Source organism: Micrasema longulum, unplaced genomic scaffold, assembly GCF_059751315.1.
Source record: "Micrasema longulum isolate JH-2025_06_02 unplaced genomic scaffold, ASM5975131v1 h1tg000341l, whole genome shotgun sequence".
NCBI classification, from domain to species: Eukaryota; Metazoa; Arthropoda; class Insecta; order Trichoptera; family Brachycentridae; genus Micrasema; species Micrasema longulum.
The window spans coordinates 486,473-503,498 of NW_028277544.1; the positions used below are offsets into that span (position 1 = coordinate 486,473).

At 35.7% G+C, this 17,026-nt stretch overlaps 1 protein-coding gene across 7 annotated transcripts in view; it reads right to left on the reverse strand.

Annotated features, from left to right (window-relative positions):
• Positions 1-17,026, reverse strand: part of Tlk (Tousled-like kinase) — a 106,076-nt gene that overhangs the window by 42,433 nt on the left and 46,617 nt on the right. The window contains exons 1-3 of one of the 7 annotated variants that reach the window (XM_088225302.1): positions 14,855-15,257; positions 4,290-4,439; positions 3,251-3,336 (exon numbers count right to left, since the gene is read on the reverse strand). In XM_088225302.1, the coding sequence (XP_088081428.1) occupies positions 3,251-3,336; positions 4,290-4,305 (102 nt within the window). In that variant the 5' untranslated portion in view covers positions 4,306-4,439; positions 14,855-15,257. Of the gene's footprint in view, positions 1-3,250; positions 3,337-4,289; positions 4,440-11,596; positions 11,732-14,779; positions 15,258-17,026 lie in introns of those variants that run through there. The other 6 variants (XM_088225303.1, XM_088225301.1, XM_088225298.1 and 3 more) reach the window with 6 other exon arrangements.

A 17,026-nucleotide genomic window follows, 5' to 3' on the forward strand; every position in this document is an offset into this window, starting at 1 on the left:
CCATCAAGATTTTCTCTTTGCCAACAAATAATCTAACTTATTTCAACACATTAAAATAGCGAATTTTATCTTAAATATTTTATCTTAAATGTTTTGTTATATAAATATGATATAATTATAGCTGTTGGTTATCCAAATAAATAAAAATAATAAAAAAAATAATAAAAAAATACTAAATAATAAAAGCATGAAAGAATCGTGAATTACTTTTAAATGCAGTACCTACCCCTGAGTAAACGTGATAAATTTATAATTCGTTCTTCTGTTTAAAAAATATTTTAGAGTAAGTAGGTGGAACCGTATTCATATTTTTAATTATTTACAATATTAGTTTACAATTAATAATATTGCAAATTACAATTGATTTTCACCATTAGGTGAAGTGGCAAGATTATTGTATTGGATGCACTAATAATATCTCGAGAGCAGCGAATGACTTGATCTATCATTTTATATTTCAGAGGCCATGACTGGTAATAAATAATACTAAAAAAATGCGTCATTGAACGATGAGCCTAAAGGGCGAGGAAAAATGACCCGTTCCATGATAATGTTATGTTATGTGTGTATTACAATTTATAATATGCGAATGAGGTGGCAATTGTCGGGAACCGGCAACGCTGCGCCGAGGCAGTCGGGCATCTTCGCGAGTGGAAAATTTAGCCCGAGCTCACCCTATCGATCGCGGAAACTGCGAGACTTCGCCGTTTGCTGGTGCATGTCTCGCGCCTCGCGCCTCGCGCCTCGGTGGGACGTGGAACAGGCCATTATACGACATAGCATTGTTAGCCGGAATAAAACTGCACAACGCAAACTGCGAAACCACTATTCTATAGCTACAGTCCCATACTCTTACTCTTATGCTGGGTGTGTTGTGATGTCGCTCGGGTCGATACGCGAAGCCCGCGAAATCACGCGGTGTCCGGTGTCGCATTTGAGTTACACGGGAACGACGACTTTTAGTATTGAGCGTGCCTACTTGTGTACATTATACGCGTGCACATACCTAAATGGCGAGTGTTCCAAATATGCCACCAAACGACCAAACTCGGTAGGACAAATAAACCGTAGCGAAATGAGTCACACCTTTGTCACAAACGCCGTAAAAATGCATTCGAAATACATAAATCGAGTAAAATTCCAAGAAAATGCACTAACATACCTTGTAAATTATTACATTTAATAAATTTGAGGGGTCTTAGTATGCCGAGGTGTGGATAATTTGCATATTATACACACATGCATACAATCATCGGCATAATTAATTAAACATGTTTTAAAAACACGACCCTGAATTTGTCATTGAAACAGAGTAATTAAAATAAACTTGACATCGTTGTAATGTGTAAGATTCTGTTATGATGAGGTTATCTGTAAAAAAATATAACATTCAGCTTTAGTGTTGAGATGTTCAGACTGACCCGTTGCCCAGGCGCAACGACTCGAGAGTTCGAGAGCTCAAAAACTGGTTACTTAAGTTCATTTCCTACCATATAACGCGCAGACGAGTGTCACAACATACCATACAGCCCAATATACATGTCTTCCACTATACATTAGGTAGGTAAGGTATACTATTTTTATATCGATTTAAAGATAAATTAACACACCAACAGGTAACGTGGTCGTATACTGTATACTCTACATACATAGCTGCTAGCTCATTGTATTATTTACATGAAATTTCACTTCACATGTGAAAAATGTTAGGTATTCGAAGATAATAAACTAAAAATAAACAAAACGATAGATAAGAAGAAAGTTTATGCAGGTTTTGTAGTGTTAATTATACATTATCAAACACAAGCTACGGGATCAATATATTTGTCAGCGAATTGGCACGCGTTATTCGGCTGAATGGAGTCCTACTGCGAATCCTGTAGGACGTTGAAGATAATGAATGAATAACCATAATATATTCTCTTATCCACCGCTTCTAGTACATTTTGCCCTAAGTATTTCAAACGTGGTTTGTTACCTGCCTGCACCTGCAGGAAACAAAGGATATTCGGGAGCATTCGACGGCTTAAACCGAAATGTAGGAAAAGAGAAAAAAAAACCCCGCCATGAGTACGGATACGCGTACGTATTATAAAACACGCTTTGACGCGAGACTGCCAGTGTATTATTAGTTTACAAATGTACCTATATATTCGAATGTAATTTTAAACAGTGATTCAGAAGTCAGACATTCGCCAATGTTATACCGCAACGAAAGAAAACAAACAGTTTTAAAATAAAATTGCCCAATGCTATTGACAGGGGAAAAAGGCGACTTGTGCATAAAATGATTAATGTTAATAACCAGCACGGTACAGTGCAATTGCAAGTACCAATTCAATGCCAGATGCACAATCAGGTGCAAGAAAGTGTAAGAAAAAAAAAAGAATATGTAACTTATCTCGAGATATAACTCGGCCGTATTCTTTATTATTTTAAGTACCTACATACAATTTTTATTTTATTAAATCTGAAAAGTTTATTTTTCTAATAATTAACTTCAAATGAAAAATTAACTCGCTCGGGGCCCCGATTACAATGGCAAGTTAACATTTATCCTCAATTTTATGTACAAAGTAAAATTAAGTTTTCTGTATGAAAAGCAGAATATGCATACATTTTTTTCTTTTAAACATGTTCAATTATAGGTTACCGATGAAGATTTTTTAAACGTTCATGCAAATATACTCATTTTCGTACACAAATATCGATTTTTCTTTATTGACAGTCTAAGATAACTCTGTTAACTTCCCATTGTAATCTGGTCCCTGGGCCACGATTACAATGGGAGGTCAACAGAGTTATCTTCAATTGTATATTAAGTAAATGCGAATTTTCTGTATGATCAGTTAAATATATATTTTTTTTTAAATATATATATCTTGAATTACAGGTTACTGACGAAGACATTCACGAATATACACATTTTTGTAGAGAAAATTTGATTTTATTTTATAGACAGTTAAAAATAACTCTGTTAACTTCCCATTGTAATCGGGGCCCAGGGGTATAGCACCCTGAATCACTCTCGTAGCACGAGAAAACAGCTTTTCTCGTGTATTTTGGATATAAATACACGAGATAATACGGCCAGGAGAGCGTTTGGAATACCAGCCCAGGTGTACCTACGTTAGCTTTAGCGTAAAACAACATCAAATGATTAAATTCATCGATATCAACATTAAACAGTGTGAAAATGGTGATGATGATGATTTTAGTGTGGTCAAGTAATCGGTAAGGGGAGTCTGACCTTGGCTCCAAGGAAGCGCGCCTCCAGTAACTCCTGCTTGCGGGGGTCGATCGCCGCCTGGAAGTGCTCCATCTTGACGCCAGCGCCTGCAACCAATATTTACTATTGTCAATTTCCGAATTCGGATGCTGTATTGATGCCTCGCGGTTCATGGGATGATTGCTCTACATTTGTACAAATATTTATAAAATTGGGCCAATAGAGGAATTGTGTACATGACTTCATAATATACATGACGACCCGATCGATGGGTAATATCGGTTGTCCAAATTCCAGACTAATTATTACACGTGAAATCTAAATAACGTGAGATTGGAGATTGTTTGGAAAATCAGTAGCGAAGTAATGTACGTATATCTATTGGACAAAAGTGGCGTCCCCGTCTGTCCTTACGAGTACAATACTTTCGCCGATTTTCGCCGCCCATAAAATGTCCTCGACCGCCTACTCGGTGACTTTAGTCGATTGCAAATAGTAATCTCAAATAGCGTACGAGTAGCTTTGTATTCGTACCGAGAACCTATGTGTATTCTGTATAGTGATCGAGTGATAAATTAGTAAACCAAAGAAATCGGTCTAACCGCATTTGTTATTTATTCAAACAGCGTTATTTTTAAACACAGAACTCTGATTTTGATCAATCGACGATACGTTTTTTGATATCGCGTAAACATCGGATGTAATCCAATGGATAACTGAAATGAACTTTTATTTATGAATTATAATAATTTTACGTGCACTTTTTAATACCCACCGTAATTGTACGTGCAGAACACAGGATACTAAATAATAATACGGTAGCAAGATATTGTACTCGATACATTATGTGGGACATTAGACGAGTTTGCACTTCTCATGTGTCAAATACAACCTTGAAACATATGTACGTCATCGGTTCTGCCGATCGTAAAAACTAGGGACACGGTCAATACAAAATCATAAACAAACAATCGACAAAGCCACACAAAAAACTTTGAACAAAAAATATTTAGCGACCAGATGATCTACGTTACAACATTAATATTATGAAGCTTCTTACCTTTGATTATAGTCATTGTCACACTGGTTTTGGAATTCAGCTAACGGATATATTTTTGCACAATAATTCCGAGCGTACAAGACCGGCACCGCGGCGCATATTTAGAATTGTTACAACACAGAGACATCTAAAGGTTTTAACGAAAGCGAGCTATGTGGATTGTGGATACAAACAAACAAGAGATGGAGTCATGTAAATAAATGATTATTATTCGGAGTTTACTGTACGTGGGCAGTGGGCAGTTATCAACTGATCGAGAAAACACCTACGGAATGAACACTGTCGCTGTTCGCTGACATCCCGTCTCCCTCTACATCGCAAACTTGGAATGAGCGCGTATGGACAGCTAACTACTAACTGCCAGTCTGCTAGTTAGGTAGGTAGGCCATTTTCCATTGTATGTATACACGATTCAATATACATACACAATACACACGCCGCGGACGAATTGAAAATAAGCTCGGAATTAATTTTAGATTGTCGACATTACGTTACATTATTCGCTATCTGTAGAAATGCAGCGCGACTATTTAAAGCGATTCAATTAACGATAAACATATTCTATACAGTACGGCAACGTCGAGTTTCCCATCGATAAAGAGTCAGAATCAGAATCAGAACTTCGCTAGTTTCTCCAGTTTCATCGCTGACACTCTCGTCTCTCGTTAAATTTAGTCGAGCGGTTGCGGTTGCGGTTGAGGTCGGGTAATATGAACAGATATTTGGGGTCATGCTACGACGCTGCCGCGCTGCTAGGCGCAAAAGCAAAAACTGTCAGACAGCAGCCGAGATGTCGGAGTCACCGTGACGTGCAGTGACGAGGACGTTGTAATATTATAAATAGCAGAAGATTTACACTAAAGCGTGGAAAATGTGGGTAAGCTGCACTAGCATAATGCCGAGTATATTGAGAGCGAATAATGGGGTTACGCAGCATCGCCGTAACGCCTGATAAACCAAGTGACACGCGCAAATTCGCTAGAAAATGTTATCGAATCATGATGTACCTTATTGGGTAAATAAATAGGGAGGTTAAGAAAGCGAGAATATTTCCCTGTACAAGTGCAAAATGCACCTTATTTTTTTAAGGATGTTATTGATCTAAATTTGTTGCAACAGAGATGGAAAACATTTTTGAGAAGGGAATATGGAAGTCTAGGCTTTACAGGGCTTAAGACCTGCCATTGTCTGGTTAAGGTCAAGTGACCACTTTACACACTGTGTAACAGTCACCATTCATTATACTATTGAGATTACTAGTTATTTTCATTACTTACATACGATAGTAAAGCTTTAAAATAATAATTTTATTAAGTGCTTACTGCTTACCAGTTGCTTGTTTAATCATATTGTTAATGATAATTTATGCCAGGATCGGAAGAATGTTTATGACTTGGCACCGGATATAGCACTTCCGTAACGTATCTCGCATTGGCAGCCATTTTGATTCGAAACAAACTGTTCATACGAAAATATTAGATTGAAATTGAGTTCATTCTACTCACTCATTCTTATCATTATATTGCAATAAACAAAAATATAAATTTACTTTTAACATTATCGAGTGGAAGAATAAAATATGTAAAGATTAAGTATGCCGCGTGAGCAATGTAAGTATTAAATATAAAAGTACCATAAAGTGAAAATCAATATATCATAAATTGCAGAAAAACACATTTCGCAAATTGTGGAAAATCGTTTGAACCAGAAAACTGCACGCCTCCTATTGTTTAAAAAATGAAATTAATATCACAAGGGCATAAATTATAATCTAACTTACATTGCTTCCCAATTGAAACAGTTTATTACATTATTATGTCGATTATACGTAACTATGCTTACTTTTATACGTTCACTTCCTTGCACCTCAACTGTAAATTGCATCATACATAACTATCTATTTCAATTGGAGTTTACTCAAATTTTCAGGAGAGCAATTTTAAGTTAAATACAGAAAATTAAATACATTTTTCACTTCGTGAATATGTTTATTTAGGATTAACGATTGATTGCCATTTTAAATAGGATTCGGTGCACAAAATTTTTGTAAGAGACTTATTAGATCAGTATTGAAGAAAATGTACATATTGAAATATCATATCCCTTGCTAATGCTAGTACTTTAACTCTTAAGAGACTGTGGTAAATAATCCCTTTGCGCGCGGTGATGTAACATCGTGTTACCACTAGTAAAAAACGGAATATTCTAAAGTTCAGACATTTGAAAAAATAAACATGGAGACATAGGTACTGTTCAATAATTCCTTTTCCATAATTTATGCAAATAAACATATACTTTTGCCCTGTTAAAGCAAAATAAATTAAAAATCATTAATACGTCGCTCGTATTACGCGCGTGCGTCCCCCATCACTGTCCTCAACAGACTGAATCTGTTTTACACAACACCCGCCACAGAACAGCGTCTCTGTCTTCCTTCTTATGAGTTCTATCTTCATGCTCTCTTTTATACAGATGTGTTGCTGAATCAGCGGACATTCATTCTTCGCGTAGCAAGGATATTTTTTTTTATTAACATCCAACATAGTTATATAAATTTAACTTTCTAAATCTGGTGTGGAAATGTCCATTTGAAAATTACAAAAAATACGAGTTCATCATTTTTAAAAATAAGAGAGATATATCAAGTCTTGTGTCCTATGTCAACAAGTGTGGCATCACAGCCACACAAGAGTTAAGATTAATTTATTTGTCACAGTCAGATTCAATTATAAGATACGATATAACTTCATGGGATTTTTCTAGTAATCCAAACATAAACCTCGTTCAAACCTTACAAAATTCAATGTCTATTTTTTTTAAATGTAACATCAGCGACATGATATTCTAATATCATTATTATACATTTCAGCGAATATTTTGTCCGTTAAGGCTTAAGTATGGTTTAAGCTGGTTCCTCAGCATGGGTCTACATCGGGATATAAAAATAAATTGGAACATATATATTATAATACTCGGTTCACTAGTGTAGATGGGAACTAGTTCTCTTAAAATTCATCGATAAATACGGGAAAAAACATCAAAATCACTATATCTAAAATGTATATGTTCCCATTAAATATAAAAAAATTATAAAAAAACTATTAGACTCAAGAGAAAGACGTATGCTGAGGATCTGTGTTTTAGAACGCGATTTTCTATATTGAGTTATTTGTGCTTTATTTGGTACATATTTTCGATGCATAGGATGTATATGGTTTATGACCAGTCATGGTTTTCGTTTTTTTACAGTCATAGTTTTCGTAGTTTTCGCGATTTTCTATATTGATGTATTTCGATGTATATGGTTTATGACCAGTCAAAGATTTTTTTTGCTATTGTTATATTAGTATAGAACTAGTTTTACATTAAAACATAAAAAATCTATATCTTAGAACAGGCTGAGCCATGGTAGATGGAGACCATCCTAACCTGAGGACGCTCCGTATTTATTTTCTAATTTACTAGTTTTATATAATGATGTAATAACTTATATTTACATTTAAGTTATTAATTTAAAAAAATACTTGGTACACTTCCACTTATTTATTTTGACCAATTAGCGCTTTCACCCTCTAATGGGCATCTTCAGACTGGTGAATATTATACAGTGTAAGGGTAATTTATATAAAACTAAATATTATCTTAAGTGTAGGTACATTTAAAAATAAGTTGAAAAAATACAATACGAAATAATCCAATACAATACAAAATACAATAAAGAAATCTATTGAAATATTTCGTATTGTATTTTTTCAACTTATTTTTAAATGTACCTACACTTAAGATAATATTTAGTTTTATATAAAATACCCTTACACTGTATAATATTCACCAGTCTGAAGATGCCCATTAGAGGGTGAAAGCGCTAATTGGTCAAAATAAATAGGTGGAAGTGTACCAAGTATTTTTTAAATTAATAACTTATATGTTAATATAAGTTATTACATCATTACAACGTAATTCCATCAAGAATAGTCAATAAATAGTTTAAATGAAATAGTTTTATATAGATTTCCTGGTATTAAATATGTATACTTATTTATGCAATTTTTTTTTTTGTGATATTTTTTTTAATGTGATATAGAATTACAGAGAATTTTTTATTTAATTTATTTATTTATTTGACACTTTATATACATATACAATAAAAGGGCGGGCATATTGCCTTAAGGCAATTTCTTCCTGCCTACTCAAACCGTTCAGTTTGAGAAAATTATAAATACATGGACATATTGAATCTTACAATTTAATACAAAAATTAAAAACAAAGATTAAGAAAATAAAAATATACAAAAAAATAATTAACACTACTATGAAGAGAGGATGGGAAGGAAATAAGAAGGATAAGGAACAATTTAAATATTTAGATAGTGACATTTCAATCTTGACTTAAATGTAAATAAAGAGGGGCGTCTCTGACATTAGTGGGTAGATTATTTCACAATCGAGCGGCTACAACCGTGAAAGGGGAGGCAAGAATATTAGAGCTATGACAGGGCATTAAAAGGGTTTTCTCGTTACTAGAACGAAGAGATAGTCCGTGTTGTGAAAGAGGTTGGATGAGCTCTCTCAGATAAACAGGCGAAGTGGGATTATTTAAAAGATTGTGAAGAAGTGATAGAATGTGAATGTTTTTTCTATGCCTGATACTGAGCCAGTGTAGTTGCGTGCGATACTCGGTTATGTGGTCAAATTTGCGAAGATCAAAGATATAACGAATACAAATATTCTGCAATCGTTCTAACTTATCAAGTTATTCAGAGTTAGCATCTGGATAACATACATCCGCATAGTCAAGGAGTGGAAGAAGTAAGCTCTGGACTAATGTTTGCTTAACATTAATTGGCAAGAAATTCTGTAATTTTTTAATTGAGAGCAAACTGCTATAAAGTTTACGACTAACTTCGTTAACCTGATCGTGCCACCCTAAATGCTTATGAATGATAATACCTAAGTTTTTGACTGAAATCATGAATGGAATTTCTGTACCATCTATTTCGAAAAGAGGGAGTGTGGAAAAATTCACTTTTGAATACATTTGTTTACTACCAACAAGTACAATTTGGGTTTTTGTTGGATTTATGAGAAGTCCATGTATTTTTGTCCATGAAGAGATATGCTCGAGTGCAAGTGACATTACTCTATGTGTTTCAACAATGTCAACGGGTTCGAAATGAATATACAATTGCAAATCATCGGCATATAAATGGTGCGAACAGGGGAGGTTTTTTGTTATTGGATTGATAAAAAGGGAAAATAAAAGTGGAGAAAGTACCCCCCTTGTGGCACACCGGCGGTAAGATCAATCCAATCTGAAAAGACATCTGCCATTTTAACGCATTGACGACGGCCACATAAAAATATGTATATCGTACATATAAAAACTTAATTATAAGAACCTACTGACGAACGGCCTCGTGGTGTAATGGTCAGAGCGTTTGTCTTCCATGCAAGAGGTCTCGGGTTCGATTCGCAACATGGTTGATATGAAATATTTATTTAAAAGAGTGTTTTTACACTAGAATATTTCATGGTACCTGGACTGGTATTTAAAGCGTAAGACTGATCATCTTACCTTCAAGTAACAAAAATGATCAAGATACGCTGCAATTGTTGTTGCTGAATGCAGGTTCATATGCACCATCAGGTGCGGAAAGGGAATGATGATGACTGACGAACTGCAAACTGCAGTTCAGTAGGATTTGATAATTGTACTGTTTTTGTATGTGAATAAATAAACAAATAAAATAAAAAAATATAAATATTTCGGTACAAGTAATAATTATTGATAAAACGTTGTAAAAAAACTAATAAAACTTAGGGCATAAGGTAAGGGAGACATAAATAACTGATATTTATTAAATGTGAATAATAATATTATGTAGTTCTGCATTCAGCTGACGACATAATACTCGTATACCAATCTATTAGGGTTACATGAATTATTGAATTAATTAATACATTTAAAAAACAATGAATTGAATATTAACAACCCGTTGAAAATAAATACTACAGTGCATTATTTGTTTTCATTGACATCGTTAAAAATGAAATAAATTCGTTGTAATTAGATGTTACTTTCCGTAGTTGATAAAAATAAATTTGCAGTCAGCTAGTGAAAAATAAAGATCGGCGTAGCTTAACCTCGGACATATTACAAGAAAGCAACTGAAGTCAACAATGCCAGAAGTGACAAAAAGAAGATTAACCATCCACCATTTGGAAAAACTAGAAAAACTTTGCATGATTACTGTAAACAGAATACAAAACAAGGCTTCAAGATTCAGCAAATATTTTTTTTATTGAACCCTTAATAAAGTTTATGACCTGTCATAAGTTGATTTAACTCATCAATAAACACACAAATTTGCCTATGCAACATCCGTATGTCAGTAATGTCAGGACGCCCCACGTATGACATGTCACTTCCTGAATATTTGAGTTTTTTCTCTTCTCCTCCCTCTTTCTTTCCCTTTCCTCGTAGTGTATAGCGTAGTGTAGATATTTAGTCAAATTTTTTTCTTAAATAAAAAATATTAATTTACATCAATCTTATGTTTTATAATGAAAATATTTTAATATACCTACAATATGTTCATATACCACTGATTTTCTCGAATTGAACGGTTTGGGTAAGTAGGAAGAAATTGCCTTAAGCCAATATGCCCGCCCTTATGCATAAGTATGTATATGTATATGAAGTGTTTAAATAAATAAATATGTCTCGAATTACCTGAATCCAAGTATATATTATTCTGAATCTCAGAATCCAAATATGTTTTAGAAGAAATAGCAATAATTTATTTCATACGATCAAAAGTATAATGTGATATTAATGAAGAATTTTCATCATGGTTTCCATATATTTGGTGAGATTCCTTTTAAACTTCCACTTTTCAAATATACATACGTTGGTACATGCAAATACTCCGAAAGGTCGGGATTTTAAGGAGTAAGTGTTCAATTTTAATTTTATAGATCGAATTTCTAAGTTATCCTTATTTATTGTTTATTTATTCATTCCTTTATAAACAAAGTGCTTTATGGCCCGACTAATTAAAAAGAAGATTTTATTTATCTAGAATTAAGGGGTACAGAAGTATTTCAAGTAAAAAAATCTTCTAACACGAGGATTTGAATTCGGACAAGGCAAAATTCATTACTATCAAAACGTTTAACGGTGAAATACGACGGAACATGAATTCGATAAATAAAATAATCCTTAGGATTTACAAATAAAAAGCTAATCCATAGTGAAATGTTCGTTAATCCGTCCACTTCAGAAAAGGTGAGAGAATGGTCTGTACCTCGGTCCACCGCGTGCGGGGCGGGCCGGCGGCGTAGCGCGAGGTGCATGGGCGGCGGCGGGGGCGGCGGAGCGGGCGGAGCGCGGTGCCGGGGCTGCGGCCGCCGCCGGCCGCCCTCGCCCGTCACCGCCCCGGCCTGGCCAGCATCGCCTCCGGAGGGAACGACCGCGATGGCTGCCGCCCTGCGCCGCTGCCCGCCGCGCTCGAGGGCGGGCACGCTGACTCCCGTCCCGGAGGCGCGCACTCGACCCTAGGAAGCGTCTCGGCGTCTCGAGGCGAAGATCACAACTCACAAACTACTAACACTCTGGGCAATGTCTTCTGTCCGAAGAAGCGGGAGACGGATGGGGCTCATCTGGACTATCGAGGAATGTCTCGGTTAAGAATTAGCGGCTGCCAATTCGGTCGCCGATCCCCCTCCAGCTGTAGTATATTAACAACAATGTTGAATGCCGATGTTGATTAACGGTATAAAAATGTTACGAAACGAATTCGATCTTTTTTTACTAGCCGGAGTGCGAGCTGGCAATGCTGTAACAAATAGCGAATAAATAAACTGAACAAAGTGTGCATCAGGTCGCACTTTCCCATACACTCGTTTCACCGATTGCGATATTCTATACTATGCAGAAGCGCATCGGCTCGGATACAAGTTATTTTAAGTTTCGTCATAGGAAGGAAGACTAGCGGGGGAACTTAATCCGAAGATCGTAAGAACGCAATAGGTGGAAGCGCCGCAATTCAGCCCTCTGCGTCAGGGCCTGACGGCTCAATTTTGATTGCTCAGTTTACTTTAACTGGCTTCGCGCCGTATCGACTGTAAACAAACGGCACACGATGTGCGCCGGGGGGAGGGGAGGAGGTGGTATGCGGAGGACGGAGGCGCCATCCCGCGGCGGCACGGAGAAGCGCGTCAGCTGTTCGGGGCGTTCCGATCTGACAACTAACAACTTCACACACTAACGTGTCCCATTAGACTCGCACTTGAGCGATTCTGTTATCCGAGGAAGAAAACTGATAAGGCGCGGGCGGAAAAACAATCGAAGCAAATAAAATGTTTTGTATTTTAAAACATCCAAAAATTTATACAATACAACGGCATAATTATATAGGTACTATTTTTAATAAACTTCTCGACCCCACTGAACGACTTTTTAGTCTATCGGTTTCTGGATAAGAAATTTACAAATAAAATATGAAATCGATCAATGACAATATAAATTAGGGTCTAACCGTGATGGAGTGAAGATAAAAATAACAATATAATTATATGCCGTATTCTGAAAATAAAGATGTATGTATAATATGTGCCTGTGTATATAAATTTATAAATTTTGTGATTTTATTATATTTTTTATTAGTGTTAAATTTTCTCATTTTTTATAATTGCATTTTTTGGTGTTTTTTTATAATATTTAGTAAACTTGCTAAACACAAGAGCCAGACTCTTTTTTGGCAAGTTCAACCTTAAGTGATCTATTTGTTTAAAAATGTATGTATTGTTTTTTTTTTATGCTAATACAGATTTTTCATTTAAAAAAATGTGGGTACATTTCTGCATCAACAACGATTTCGATTTTGCTAGGATTGAGGTATACTTTTAAGAAAATACTTGACTTCATATATCTATCGCTACAGGTGGTTTTGACATAGTTATAGTCGGTATTTATTTTTCTATACCTCGCTGAATTTCCGAAATATTTATATTATAAATGCCATGTCAAATGAACATTTTGTTTTGATGTGACAGGGTTTAAGTATTTTATAATTAACATCGTTATTTATAAAAACATTATAACATAGTTGTGGATAAAGTAAAAATAAAATGCGTAAAAACTAAGCCCGAGTATCGAAGCCCCTCTGGGTGGAAGAGTTAGCAAGCTCCAATCGTTTTAATACCCAAGTTATCTGACTGCTGAATGGATGAGTTCAAGTGCGTATTGCGCTCTCTAGCTGGCGAGTACGTTTTATCTAGGCCTTCTGGGAAGATGAGTTTGAGTAAATAGTAACTCGGAACATGTTTCTTAGTTCCTGCTCAAAAAGCCTGCATAGTTGCTAGAATCACAACATATTGATCCATTTCGCTTTAAAGATCACGACTTGGCCGATATGACAAAGCGCTTAAACTCAACAGGTATCACGCCTGATATTTTATGTCATCGTTAAAACTTAAACGAACGATAAAATGCTCATAAAATCACGGTGGAACATTATAAACAATGTTTTTATAATTACCTCCTGCATTGAAACATTTATCATTTCTAAAAAATTGTATCACCTACTTAAAAACTAAAATTTGTTATACTCATGAGGATCTGAATGGGTGTAATTTGACAGATACAACGACGAGATATTTTTGAAACTTTAATTACTAGCGGGCAATTTAATGAACTTTTAGGTTCGCGAATCAGGTAAATATGCGCGTAAACGTAAGTCACTAAGTTGTTAGAGAGGTCAGAATCAAAACAAAATCGATTTTATGTCGGAAGCGCTGTTACACAATCGCAACCCCTCTTGATGAAGCCAAATGGCCGGGCGTCGAAAACAGCACTAAATAATGCAACAACAACTCGGTTGCTAACTCGGGAGTGGAATCGACAAAAATATTGATCCGACCTATCACTTCACATTCGCGCTAGTCTGTGCGGGATTGTGCAGGAAAGGGGTTCGGAATAAGAACAAAAACTGTATGGAAACCGGTTCTGGTGCATCGCGGTCCGTTTACTGGCACTTGACCGAGCTTAACGAGGTGCACATAGTGGCTCGCATTCCCGCCATTTACGCCGCGCTCGAGTCACCCGCGACCCGCGACCCGCGACCCGCAACCTGCAGCCTGCAACCTGCAACCTCACGGCCTACCGTCACCCGCGGGAGGAAGATCACCGATCATTCAATTTACCCAGAATCTGTTTACTAGATACTATTTATTATTCGTAACATGCCAAATGTTTACATATTAAGGACTTAAATAATATTGCGAGATCATACAATCAAGAATCTACATGACGTTTTGAAAATAATAGTTGAAAAAAGCACGGAAATATATTGTCAGACGAATACATTCCAAGTTAAATAAAGGGGTACGGATTTGAACAAAAAAACACTTCAAACATAAAGGTTTCCCCAGTGTAAACATAAAAAACATTTAATGATAAGATTTTCAAAAAAAAATATTTTATATACTTTGAGAAATCACATCATAAACAATACCGCGAAACAGCGTATGATGGAATAAAGTTTTCATGTTTTCTTACGCACGGTTTACAATACGAAACTCGCGATTTCACAACGAACTATTTTTATCCGATCCGATGAAAAGATCGAGTGGCACTGGGCGACATCGACAGTTCGGATACGCGAAACAATGTACAACGCGTCACAGATCCGCACAGTTCACTATCTGAAGAGTTCGGGATGCGGCACGGACACGGCGGACGAGAGGCGGCAAACGGCGCGCGCGAGACGACGAGACGCGGGCTTCGCGGCGGGCGGACGGCGCCGCACTGTGGGCCCGCGGGCCGTGGGTGGTGTGACGGGAGGTCTTCCGTCGGGGGCAGGCGCGCGAGGAGGCGGCGGCGGCGTTTTGTCAGGTGGCCGCCGACGGAGACGCGCGAAATGTTTGCAAACCGCCCGCCACACCAGGGTGCCCACTGCCCACTGCTCACTGCTCACTGCTCACTGCTCACTGCTCACACCCCGGAAAATCAAAGCCTCCCAATGATGAACTTGTTTTTCTACGTGTTATGTTTAGTAATAATATTTACATTTTCACTATCTACTGGATAGCTCAAAACCATTACCGTACAACTTTTATCTTTCATAACTTTTAAGAGTGCTAAAAAAAACCCTCTGGAAACGGGGCTGTAACGTTTTTTTTTTTTTTTTTATTATTAAAATTTTTCATTGATAAACCCTTACGGGTTACATACATTTAACAAAATATTTTTACTTTTAAAATTCCCATCCTACTATTGTAATAATATTTTTAACATCTTTTGTAAAGGTTGTCTAAGTCTGATATTTAGTTTTGTCTGGTAGTTTATTGTATAATTTCAGTCCATGGTTTATTAGTCTCGATTGTCCTTTTCTTGTTTTAGAAGGTTAATTATGATATTTTTCTGATATTCTCGTATTGTGTTCATGTTTACTACAGTTTTTTTCAAGTTTTAAATCTTCGTCTACAATTACATCAGTGGCTAATAAATAAATTTTAAGGGTTGAGTTACATAAGGCAAAAGATGACATATTTTTAAATACATATACTTAAAGGCAAAATTTAACATATATGCACTGTTTAACGGTGTTTAATAATCTATTTTAAACAATTCGTAAAAGTAATAAAATAAATAAAACAACTTTGTTTTTAACCATTATTTTTTTTCCCACCGACCGGTTTCAAAGCAAACAAGCTTCTTCGTCAATGTTTACGTAACGTTTAGTTAAGTAAATAAAATAATTTAAAAAAATAATTATAATACGATAAAAATCAATCCACCCAATGTTATTTTATCGTGCCAGGTGGATTTTTACTGAGGTGTGAAAACGGCGAATTTGTGAGGCAATAATAAAAACAATTTTCAAAAGACATGGAGCAACTTGTCAGCATACTAAAATCATGAGATTCATGTCATTTTCGGCTTTATTACAAATGTAGAACATTGCGATTTAATACTTAATAGTACTTCGCTAGGTGACAGAAAACACTAGAGGGAAAAACGCGATTGAAAAGTGATCTTTCAAACAGGCCTTAGTCAAAATTAGTGAATTTTAAAGTAATAATTCCATTGTAATCACAATTATAATCAGCATAACCAGCAAGAAAATTTGTTCATTAAATGTCGCCATGTCTGATATTACAAATCTTTCAAATTTCTCATTTTTCATCAAAATGCCCTAAAAATCATTATTTAAATAAGCATTTTGATGATGGCAAATTACTTAAGTGTATTTTATTGATTTGATTGCATGACTCGAGTCTTAAGTCATCTTGACATATCATATATTATAAAAAACCATTTGATCTGATAAAAACGGACAAAACAGAAATAACTGTTTTTCTCTAAACGATCTTTTTTGATTAGGCCACTTTGAAAAATCACTCTTCAATACAAAAGTCGCAACATTACATTTATGAAGAGTGCTTTTGTTGGGACCTTCGAATTATTCTGAAAAATATCACTACAACAATTAGAAAATGTTGTTTTCTTTATCGCAAATGAATGGATGACATATGGTTGAATTTCTTATAGGTCAATTTGTTGTAAATGTTGAATTTTGGATAAAATATAGACTTATATGCTAATATTGAAAAATAGAGTACCCCTATTCTATCTTTAGCAACACCCACCCATAAACTAGTCAATTTTAATGTTACGTCAGTTGATAAGTCGCCCTTAAGGGTGTCAAGTCGGTGATTCTGAAATATCACGT